The sequence below is a fragment of the Trichosurus vulpecula genome, chromosome 1 (genome assembly GCF_011100635.1).
Source record: "Trichosurus vulpecula isolate mTriVul1 chromosome 1, mTriVul1.pri, whole genome shotgun sequence".
Classification (NCBI taxonomy): Eukaryota; Metazoa; Chordata; class Mammalia; order Diprotodontia; family Phalangeridae; genus Trichosurus; species Trichosurus vulpecula.
The window spans coordinates 243,393,950-243,406,707 of NC_050573.1; the positions used below are offsets into that span (position 1 = coordinate 243,393,950).

Sequence of the window (12,758 nt, forward strand, 5' to 3'; positions counted from 1 at the left end):
AAGATGACAAGTTAAGATCCAGAAATGTCATCTTTCTCTAAGTATAAATTAGGTGCCCACTTCTGATATGTTGGGCCCCTGGCAAGCAGTTTTACAAACATTAACTACAGCTCCAAATCTCTATCCACGGCCCCACTTCTGGGCACCTCTAGTAATAGAGAAAGGTCTACCCTCAACACACACTGTTATGATCTATTCCCCTGTATTCCAGTAAGCACTAGTATTATTCATACTTGAAAAGGTGCCCTGTATTTCCTTACCCCCACAACCTTGAGGAAGAAATGTAAGATTTATTTTCCTCTGTAAAATTTGCCCCCTGGCAGACTGCCACTGTCAACAGCAAGTGAACCTCCAAAGACTTGGCAACACCAAAAATTCTACCTTGAGGTTGTAATACCTAATGTTTTATGTAACCAGTTCTGGCCATGTTTTCCTATTTATATTATCCAGAAGGTTCCAACCATTTGGGGGAATAAAAAGTGTTCTCGTTGTCTCTGTCTCTCTCTCCTTCCTTCCTCCCCCTGCCCTTCCCCTCTGATGGTGTTAGTCAGTGAGTTTCCACGAAAATCACACAGTAGTGATCATACTTATCAATTGGCTTTTTGGGACTTAATTGAGGTAGGAGAAAAGTGAGGTGTGACTTTGTATGTACTCTTTGTGCTATGTGAAAAGAAATTTTAAAAGTAATTCTTACAGAAGTGAAAATATTTTTGAAAAAAATTTCTAATGGTCTTTGCTATAACTCTAGGTGTGATTACTAAGGAGTTAAACCACTATGGATAAGGTGTTGGGCTAACCTACAGATAATCCTATTATAATTACATGCAAACTCTGAAATTCTAATTAGCTCTGCCAATCATCAAGGACCCTTTCAGCATTTGGCTGGTAAACCAATAAAACTAATATTTATTACTGCTAACAAATCTTATTAATTCCACTATTCTATACTCTTTTTTTTTTCAAATAAAATCTGGCTTGGCATTTTGATTGTTGTTCCCTTCTACAGAGCTATTTTATATTCATTGCAAGGAACAACAGCAAAAATTTTCATAGGAATAAAAGATCTAAAATCTCAAGGAAAATCATGGGGGGAAAGTAGGAGTGGGTAGGGCACAAATGACCAGATTTTAAGCTATATTATAAAGTAGTAATCATCAAAACTTGGTATCGGTTAAAAAGCAAGAAAGTAGACCAGTAAAAAAGATAAACAAGACCCAGGAGAAAATGGACATTGTAGCTCATTGTTTTATAAACCCCAAAATGCAAACTACTACGGAAAGGTTTCCCTATTTAGCAGGAATTTCAAGGAAAACCAGCAAAACAATTTGGAAGGAAATAGGTTCAAACCAGCATCTTACCCCATATGCTACAATAAGAGTCAAATAAATGCACTGCCTAAAATACAAACACCATCGGAGAATGGAAGTATCTTTCAGTTCTATAAAAAGGGGAAGGATTTTTAACGAAGCAAGGGATAAAGGTGATCATAAGAGAACAAAACAACTTTATTAAATAAAATAAAAAAGCTTTTGCAAAAAAAACAATAAAGATAAAAGAAACAGTAGAAAGAAAGAGGAAAATCTTCGCATCAACTATATCATCAAATTTTATATCTAAGATATATAGAGAATTGATGGCAGGCCCAGTCCTCTATCGGCTGTGGCACCTAGCTGCCCCAATAGCTGAAGTTTATATAGCATGTCACAGTGTTCAACGCACTTTATCTACATTGTCTTGTGTTTTAGCCTCATAACCAACATGAGGGAAGTAGAGCAAGTATTTGATGTTATTATTCTCGTTTTTGGGGGGTTCAGAGAAAGCTGGCCTGAAGGTAAAAATCTGGTGGATAGGTTTATCTTACAGACATTTGGTGCTTTGTACAGTAGGACAGTAATAGGCAGGATCTGTGATTTAATCAGTATAGGGAAGCTCTGGGCAAGGAAACGCCAGCCGATGCTAGTCGGCGCTCACTCTGTAACTGTATTTTTAGAGAGCTGAGGTCACCTATCCAAGGTCATATTGCCAATGCAGCCATAGCTGAGATATGAACCCAAATCTTTTCAACTTCAAGGTATTTACTACACTATGCAAAAATCCCAAAACAATAAAAAATTTTTAAAAAACACTCAATCACATTCTACCAAGCCTGAAATATAGCAAATATTTAGAGAGGTCTCAGCTAGCAGGAACAAGATATAGACAGGTACACTAACCTTGCAGCTTCCACTTCAATCCCCTTTAAATGTAGATAGATATAGATATAGATATAGATATAGATATAGATATAGATATAGATATAGATATAGATATACATTCCCCTAGGAAGGCATAATACCCATCTACCCTCATCCTCTCATACCCAAGTGAGAATATCAGGGCTGGTTCCTGCCTCAGATAAGATCTCTGCTGCCTGATCCAGACTGGGCCTAGTCCCCAGGGTTAAATATCTAGGAGATTCTGGCCCCTGCAAACATCTTTGGCCACCAAGCTCCTGTGGCAAGTTGTGACGGCTAGCCACGAGATGACCCAAAGAGAGATTTAGAAGGATTGAGGGCCCTGTGCAGATTTTATAGCTTTGTTGACTGCCTCAAACCCTAATTGTTCCTTATAGGGCACTGTTTGGAAATTATTAGCACTTGGGATTTATGTGCACGTAAACACATTTTTATTACTACAAACCCTTGCATTGTGGCCTTGTCTGAGTTTTCACAGGTGTGTTTTTTAGTAGCAGAGAGCCCAAAGAACCAAGTGTTAACCCAGGCATCTAGCATAAGTTGGTTGGCATGAATAATAAAACTGTTGTAATTGAGATGAGAACTAATTAAATTAAATCACTTGTTTTTCAAATAGACCGTGCATTATTGAGTGAACATCTGCTCCTTGAAAACACTCGGAAATGTATCCCTTCTTTTCTTGCCAGGCCCAGTGGTCTGAATTTTTAATAAATTCCCCATATTCTACTGACACCTAGTGGATTTTGGCAGTTATTTCTAAACAGGAAAAATAAGACTACAACCAGGGTCAATCTGGATAGAGGAAACGGCACTAGATGTCGACTTCCTCTCCCTTTTAACACCACCTCCCAATGACATCCATTAGTGGCGCATTTTGTCCTTCACTTCATCCTATTTCTTTTCTCTGCTCTTCCTTTTCTTCTTGGTTTTCTCCATCCTCACCCTCTTCACTCAGAATCATTATCTCCTTGATAAACCACAGCCTACTTAAACTGGGAAATGGCTGTAACATTGCTACGGAGCAGAATTCAGGATGACTCTTGTCTTGCAATCCATCCAAGGTGGAGGTGGAGATGCCAGTTAAGCGCCAGAAGGAAGCTTCATGTGAGAGGCAGCTCCATATACTGTATCTTTTCCCCCAAGGGATGACCTCAGGCTGAGATAAATTTCCATTTTGGGGGACAATTCCTCAGCTGGTTCTACCTACCTATCCTAACACCTCTTACGACCCCACAGGGGAAACACCAAAGGAGCCTTCTTTGCCCTCATTCCCTCCAAATTCCATCCACAATAACGGATGTTTTTATGCAGTTTTAAAGCTTGCAAAGTATAATAAATGTATGTAACTTGAGCCTAACTGTCCTAGAGAAGAAGGAATGAGAATGTACTGTTAGGGAATCTAAGTTCTCTAGCTACCTAAAATGGCTAAGTGAAACAGAATAGCTAAGAAAGGAAAGCAGACCTCTTCTTCTTGACTAATATGAAGAAAGGGAGATATTGGCACAGGAGAGTTCTTTTAGTATATATCCAGGAGCCCTGCTATGATACCACCAAAGATGGAAAACGGAAATGAATGTTCCTTACTACACAGTGACTTCTGAAGGTAGTTCTGAAAAGATTGAAGTTTCCTGCAAAAAAAAATTTAAACAAAAATAAGTTTCCCTCACCTAATGAAAAGGTAGGATAAGACTTATGTGTCATTCAGAATATGGACTCTAGTAATGAGTCCCAAGGTCTCTTAAAAATAAAATGAGACTGTGCCTAATCCATTAATACTGTCATTGTGATTCTCCGCTGCAATTCAGCAAGTACTGTATATGATGGTATAACGGAAAGAGTGCTGCTCTTGAAGTCAAGAGGCTCTGGATTCAAATCCTGTCTCCAAAACTTACTTGCTGAGGGAACATGGGCAAGTTATTTAACCATTCTCACGCTCCTTTTCCTCATCTGAAAAACAGGGATAATAATAGCACCTACCTATTGAGCTACTGGATGTCAAACTTTGCAAAGCTTTAAAGTTCTATATAAACTTACTGGTTGCTACACATATGGTGCTGGGTTCTAGGGATTTGTTGCTCACTGGTTTCAGCTGTGTCTGACTCTGCATGACCCCATTCGGGATTTTCTTGGCAGAGATACTGCAGTGGTTTGCCATTTCCTTCTCCAGCTCCTTTTACAGATGAGGAAACTGAGGCAAGTGGGGTTAAGTGATTTGTCCAGCGTCACACAGCTACTAAGTGTCTGAGGTCATATTTGAACTTAGGAAGATGAGTCTTCCTGACTCCAGGCCCAGCACTCTATCTACTGTGCCACCAGCTGCCCCTCTAAGTTTGTATCCCTAGACATAAAGTAGTCTCTCCTTTGTTGGGATTGTATCCCTAGACATAAAATAATCTCTCCTTTAAATAAGAGATCCAGGGGAAGCTGGAGTAGGGGTGGGAGAATACTGTACACCATTGTCCACCAAGTAAGTACAAGATAATATGAAGCAGGAGAGAGTACAGACCAGTGAGGGGATCAAGAAAGAATTCCTATTAGTGTAGGGGGAGTACCCTACCTAGTAGGCGTGAGGATGCTCTGCCTTACAGGCCAGAAGACTGAAGACTAAGCCCGTGAAAAGGTACAGAGACAAGAGAAGGCACATCAAACTTGGGGAGCGGTGAGTTGGTTTGACAGGAACACAGAGTTTGAGAAAAGGAGTCATATGAAAAAAATCTGGAAAGGGAGGTAGGAAGGTTGTTAAGGACTTTAAATACCAAATGAAGGAGTCTGTACTTTAGCAGAGAAGTATTTTATCAAATAAAAAGCACTTGATAAACCTTGCACTACTATATGTCAGGTATTATAATTGTAATAGTTATCATTATACTAGAAACAATAGGGAGAAGACTGAAGTTTTCATCTGAACAGGAGAATGACCCTGTCAGATTTGTCTTAGGAATATGAAATCAGCACTTATAGAAGACAAGACAGGAAAATGGGGAAACTGGACCCACAGAGAACACTTGGGAGGCTACAGCAACACTCAAAAGTGAAAAAAGTTAGGGCCTGAACTAAGGCAGTGACCCAACGAGAAGAGAGAAGAGTATATAAGTGGGAGAGAGATTGTGGAGGCAGAATCAGCAAGGCTTGCTAACTGACTGCTTTGGCAGCTGACAGAAAGGGACAGGGTAACAGTAATTTTGAGCTTACAAACATGAATAAATGGAAGAGGACTGGGTTTATGGAAGGGAAAATAGTGCACTGTTTTAAATGTAACTCCAGAATTATGTCCCTACATGTGTGTGCCCTTGACTTCCTCGATAACATCCTAAAATATTTCTTAAATATTGTTAGTTGATTTTAAAAGGAATTGCCACTTTTATATGCTATAGAAGTGATTTAATCATTTTATGGTGGTAAACACCTTTTGCTTAAACCAAATCTTGGAAGCAACCTAGTAGGAAAAGTAGGAACAAAAAACTTTCAAAAATGCCTATTTTTTGCCAGTGGAAATACAAAGTAAACATTTTTTAAAAGAAAGATAAAGAGGCAAGTAGCTGGTGCAGTAGAAAAAGCAGCAGCCCTAGAGTCAGGAGAACCTGAGTTCAAATGTGACCTCAGATACTTATTAGCTATGTGATTCTGGACAAGTCATTTAACACTGAGTGCCTCAAAAAAATAAAAAAGAAAGGTAAACACTTCCCTTGTGCCCAAGAAGAAAAGGCTTCACACTCTCATGAAGGAGCTCACAGGCAGAATATCAAAAGTGGGTTGCATAAGGATCATGGCTGTATTCTTCCCATGGAAGGGATTCTCCACAAGACCAGTAGGAAAAGATGAGCAACCTTAATATGGCGATTTACTCTGGGTCAGTGTGGACCTGAAGGAAAGAACAACTAATCCTATTCTCTCAAGTTCCACTGTAGGAGGAGACGGGCTATGGCTGAAAATAAGGAGAATTTAGGAAGGGCCTTCCTGACTCTGGCAGGGGGGCCCCTGTGAGACGTAATAGGGAGGAGCCTGGGCAAAAGGGAAAGGAGAACAAATAAACAAAGTAAGGAGTGAAGGAAAGTCAGAGAAAAGAAGGAAAAGGGGGAGAAAATGGGGACTTGGGAATCAGTCAAGGAAAATGAGAGTAACGGGAACACAGCTGGGGAAAGAGAAGAAAGACAAGAACGGCCATAGCGTGAACGCGGCTGTGAGTGAGGACCACGGGCCCTCGGCTGTATCTAATGCTCCCTTCCAGTTTCATCCTATAACTACAATGCAGCCAAACAGTCCTGAGGATGAAGTGACAAGGACATTTATCCCAGTAACTCTTCTTTCCTTCCACAAAAGGACCTGGGCTTCAGTGGCAAAAATGCAAGTCAGAATACAGATGCAGGGGCCAGAGACCGGAGCATCTGGGGCAACCCTGGTGCAACTGCTCCTGTTGCTGCCCCGGGTGTGGGGAACTGGAGATGCTCTTGGCTCAGGTCAGCCTGGCCCAGTCTTCCACTCAGGCCCAGGTCCCTGCATTTGGCAGTAATTAAAACAGGCACTGCAGGCCAGAGGAAGTACAGTTATCCCTTCCACAAAGCAACTTTACCCATCGTGATTTCAATATATCGTCCATCTGCATAAGAAATTAAATAGGGGGAGTTTTGTGGAAGCCACGGACAATACCCGAAGGCCGGCAGATAACATAGAAAAAGTATAGAAACTCAGAAATGCAGAAAATATATGCATAGTATTGTGTAATATCAACACGTTTTATCTTTTAATACCATAATAACTCAGACTTCTGGTACAAAGGGAGGGACAAAAAATTTTACATGGATTTTCCAGTTCCCCTAACCCCCAAGATGTAGAAGGGAAACTGTAGTCTGTTCCCAATCATCAGATGCTATATCACAAGTACTACCATCCCTGGGCCCCTAGACGGAGCAGCAAAAATGCAGTACCACTTCGCAGAGAAAGAGCAACAGAAGCATCGCGGTTTGCTGAGTATGCTTGTCCATCGTAACAACTCTTCTCTTTGTAGAACCTCTTGTGGAACGGAATGAGATACATTGTTACACTTCTCCAGAAGACTTGACAACACAGAAGCTAAAGCAAACTTGTACATCTGTGTCCTGTTTGCCTCTGTTAAAAAAGATCATTGGAACCTGGGAAGACACATATGAACTGACGGACACGAAGTGAGTAGAACCAGGAGACTACTGTGCACAGTAACAGCGATACAGTAGTGATGATCAGCTGTGAAAGATTTAGCTACTCTGATCAATACAATGATCCAGGACAATTCCAAAAGGCTCATGAGGAAAAATGTAAGCCACCTCCGGAGAGAGAACGATGAACTCTGAGAGCAGATTGAAGCATTTTTTTCATTTTTATTTTTCTTGCTTTTTTTTTTTTTGCAACATGGCTAACATGGAAATATGTTTTGCTTGACTTGGAGTGTTTAATGAGTATTAAATTGCTGGCCTGCCCGATGGATAGGGGAGGGACTGGAAAGAGGGAGAGAATTTGGAATTCAAAATTTTAAAATGAATGTTAAGAGAAAAAAGATAATCATTTACTATCATCAGACCCATACCACCAACATTGGCAAACTTACTTATGGAAATTCACACCATTACTATATAGCGGTAGGCCTCAAACAGTTGCCAAAGTGATATAAAACCACAAGTCTGACCGCGTCACTCCATAAACTCCAGCAGTTTCTTATTACCTCTAGGATCAAATATAAACTCCTATATTGGTAGTTAAAGCCCTTCATAACCTGACCCTAACCTAGTTTTCCAGATTTATTTACACGTTACTTTCCATTGCATACTGTGAGTCCAGACACATTGGTTTTCTCACTGTTCCTCATATGTGGCACTCCATTACTGGTTTCCATGCTTTTGCCCTAACTGTTCCCCGTGCCTGGAATATGCCTTCAGAATCCATAATTTCCTTCAAGGCTCAGCACAAGAGCCAACTTCTACAGGAAGCTTTTTCCTAACACCCCCCCCCCCCAGCTACTTGTACCTTCCTTTCAAATTATCCTGTATCTCTTGTACAAATACCTTTTGTAATGTTGACTTCTTCCTTTAGAACGTAAGCTCCTCGAAGGCAGAAACTATTTCACTTTTGTCTTTGGATCCCCAACACATAACACAGTGACTGGCACATAGTAGGTGCCTAATGAATATCTGTTGATTGTATGATTACTGGTTTTTAATGAAGGTAGACTTTTGCTTTAAAGTAAACCAGTGACTATTCTTTACTCTAGAAGTATATAACTTATTATTATATTTCTTTACTCTAGAAGTATAAGTAGGTCCCTAATTAACTGTTCTTGCTTATTAGGAATTTAGTCAAGACATACGTTGATGGTTCTCTATCAAGGTTCCCTGATGGAAAATTAGGGAAGCCTCTCTTTGATCAGCTGGCAACCTTCTTTCACAAACTAGAGAAGGGAACATTAGCTAAAATCACAACTACATCATTTATGTTAAGCCAATACAATTTCTCTCACTTCAAAATAATTTTCTATCTCATTAGAGTGGCTGAAAAGTGTTAAGTGGAAGGAGACTGAAAGCAACTTTTCCAGTGCTGAGCAATTACAGCAAATTATTTTAAAAGTATTAGATGTAAATTTTAAGTGGCTTGAAAACGTGCATTCTATAGGACTAATTCTTCCATCTTGAAATGGGACAGATTGCCAAATGATTCTGAACACTGTAACTTCAGAACACTATCGACTACATCCACTTAAGGCATAATGGGTCACAATGTTCCCGCAGGATTACAGCTCAAAAGTGCATAACTATTTCTGCGAGGGACTGAACATCTGTTAGAAAAATCACATTAAAAGTTCTCCGAGGATTTGGCAACCACAGCTGCTGCTATACAATAATAACAACAAACATGTGGCCAAAGAAACAGCAGGTATCTTTCTTAAAACAGAAGGCTCTGTGATCATCCAGGATTGGGTGCTAATGACCAACAGACTTGGCAAATAAGCCTTAAAGGAAAATGACTCAGACAAGAGTCACTTTTATGGAATCAGGACAATATGTGGCCAGAGGCTGACTCATATTTGCAAATCTTACATATTTTCAACATATTAATAATTGGGACCATCAAGTTATGAAAACTGATTAAAAAAGAAACACCATCCTTAGAATCCGACCTAGCTGCAGTTTCCTTAATTATAACTTTAAAATCTATTGGCATATGGCCACAAATTTCAGGGGAGAATTAACATTGATTTTTATGAGTTGGAGTCAGCTTTCTCTTTCCTCTCTGCTGACCTGAAGCCCCAGCTGTTCTTCAGATTTGTATCATCTGAAAACTGAAACTTAGCATGTTCCTTATAGCAATTTTTTCACAGGATTTGATTTTCTAAGGAAGTCTGAATGTTTATTGTGGACATATGAAGCTCCATGAAAGACCTACTACAAAGCAAAAATGTAATGTTATGACAGTGTTCTTTTAAAGGGCAAATAACATCACGTGAAAGGCCTGTGCTTGATTTCTATTCGTCAATCTTTACAAAATTCTGAAATGCTTTTAACTTTTTTGGTTGAAAAAACTATGCCATGAAAATATTAATTTATTATTGACAAAAAGCAATCGGGTAAATAATTACTCCCTACTGGTAAAGTTAGGCACTTTGTGAAGTGTATTAACTCTCACAATCTACAGTGGTATCATTTGGCAGAGGCTTATAAACTAACCAACACCCAATCATTTAAGAGCTTAAAAAAATCCAACAGCACCTAAAAAAAATCAAGTAATAGGCAATTTTTTAAAAAGCAACAAACTCAGCCTCTCTTATAATTTTTCTTTACTAATTTTTCAGGGGATTTTATAATTGCAAAGAAATCTGAATGCAACAAACACATAAATTCTTTGTGTCACATCCAACAAGCACTTATTAAGTACCTACTACATAGAAGTCACTGTTAGTGCTAAGCAAAGGCAGCAATTTAACAATTTTCCAGTTAATCTGAAGTCATCAAAATAATAATAATAATTAAGACCATCAAATGGATTTGTTGAACTGAAATTATCTGAATCAGATCACTAAACTGACAAAATTAATTCAATAACTGAGATCCTTAATTTAATTTGCATATAGAAAAGCAGCCGAATAAACCAGAAAGACTGCTGAAAGTCAGGAAGAGACCAGGGTTTGAATCCCATCTCTGAGAATTACTTGCTAAGTGAAACTGAACAAGTCATTTAACTTTGGTTTTCTGTAATCTGTGGTTCTTCTCATACTCCTCAGTCTCCTTTACTAAGTTTTCATCCAGGTAGCCCCGCTAACCATGAGTATCCCCCCAAGGCTCTATCTTGGGCTCTCTTCTCTATCTATTCTATTATACTTGGTCATCTCAACAACTCCCATGGATTTAATTATTATCTCTATGCCAAAACGATGCTCAGTCTCTTATCTCCAAATGACTATTGGACATTTCATACTTAACCTCCCATAGATATCTTAAATTCAACAAATCCAAAACTGAACTCATTGGCTTTCTCCCTGAAGCCTCCCTTCTTTCTAACTTTTCTATTACTCTTGAGAATAGCATCATCCTCTTAATCACCCAGGCTCCTAACCTAGATGTCATTCTCAACATCTTACTCTCTCTCACCACCAACCCCCCATATCCAATCAATTACCAAATCCTGTCAATTCTGTCTTCATAACATCTCTTCTATATGCCTGCTGGGCCACTGCCAGTTATCCTGACTTATGTCTAGCCACTGGACACCAAAGACTCTGGAGTAGAGAGTGAGGCTGATGACTTTGCACCGCATTGCCTCACTTAAATCCAATTCATTTGCAAGTCAAAACATCCTTCTCCTAATGTCATTGGCCCTCTTTGAGAATGAAGGACAAACAAGAACAATGATCTAAGTGCCTACTTCTCTTCTCTGACACTGCCACCACCGTGGTACAGGCCCTCATCATCTCACACCTGGACTACTGTAATAGCCTGCTGGTTGGTCTCCCTGCCTTTCAGCAAGAGGAAAGGTCTCTCTCCATTTCTCCATCTTCTACCTACCTGTCGATTTGATCTGCCTAAAGGTAAGGTCTGACCATTTCACTTCCCTTTTCAATAAACTCCAATGGCTCCCTATCGCCTCCAAGATCAAATACAAAATCATGTTTGGCTTTTAAAACCTGATCCTATCATACCTTTCCAGTCTTCTTTTTATTTGCTCCCTTCCGCTTATCTCTGGACTCTGGGTTTTTTCACTCTCTGCTCCCACGCCAAGAATTCTCTCACTCCTTATCTCTGACTCCTAGCTTCCTTGGCTTTCTTTAGGTCTTAGTTAAAATCTCACCTTCTACACAAGAAGCCTTTTGCTTTAATGCTAGTACCTTCCCTCTGAGATTACATCCAGTTGATCCTGTCTATACCCTGTTTGTATATAATTGCTTGCATGCTGCCTCCTCAAGCTCCTCAGGAACAGGGATTATTTTTTTGCCTTTCTTTTAATCCTCAGCACCTAGATCAGTGCCTAGCACTAGTATGCACTTAATAAATTTTTGTCAACTTGACTTGTGTGTAAAATGGGTATTCCTACTTTAGAGGGTTGTCATGAGAATCAAGTAAGCTAAAAAACAGAGAGTGCTTTGAAAACCTTAAAGTGATGAAAAATGTCAGTTATTGGGCATTGTTATCATAACTTCATCCTGGTTATATGGCGAACAATAAGAAAATAAGTTTAGCTAAGATGTGGAAAAGTGAAAAGAGAATCTACCAAAGTAGATTCTCTAGTTAGTGAAAAATATTGTGAGCCCTAAGATATTTTAACAAATCAGCTGTAAAAACAGGTTATATTCAGCGTACTCTACATCAATCTAAGTCTTACACTCATCATCAAATCCCTGTTATGAGTTAACCTATGTCTCGGAGAAAATCCAAACCATTATATTTTTAAAAATCAAAGAGACAGATGAAAACTTAAGAAAGCAGCATACATTAAAAAATAAATAGCTTATGAATCATGCAAAGGCATAATTTACCATACCTGGAATTACTGTTGATCTCCACCCAACCCAGCTTCCAAGAAATGTGAAGCAGAAGTCCACCAATTAATGTCTGCCACCTGAAATAATACAGTTATCAACAGAAAGATCACAGGGATAAGATTACAGTCATAAAACATACTGTCTACAGTCCAAGAACATTCATGGTCTAACATCAAATGCAAACACATTTAATTATTTTACAGATACGAATTTCCTTCCTTGAAAGAGGCCAGTGCCTCTTCCAAGGGAGAACATGGCCAGCAAGAGAATAGTTTCCTATGTAATTTATACTTTTTGGACATATCTTAAGCCTTTTAAAAGAGGCTGTTGGTGGTACAATGGATAGAGCACTGGGACAAGATGTAATAACAACCACGCTGGCATACCTAGGATGGCTGCTAGTGTAGGTTCTTTTATGTGCTTTACTAGGAAAGACAGCTGTTTCAGGGGTCAACAATCTTCTTTAACTAAACAGAAAAAATACAGAGAAGAGAAATAAAGACCAAAAGACAGGGCTCTACTGC

The 12,758-nt window shown here is 39.3% G+C and overlaps 1 protein-coding gene across 1 annotated transcript in view; it reads right to left on the minus strand.

Annotated features, from left to right (window-relative positions):
• The window catches only part of TMEM241 (transmembrane protein 241), a 162,635-nt gene that overhangs the window by 133,834 nt on the left and 16,043 nt on the right, over positions 1-12,758 (minus strand). The window contains exon 3 of the mRNA XM_036769346.1: positions 12,234-12,311. Coding sequence (XP_036625241.1) covers positions 12,234-12,311 — 78 coding nt within the window. The remainder of the gene's footprint in view (positions 1-12,233; positions 12,312-12,758) is intronic.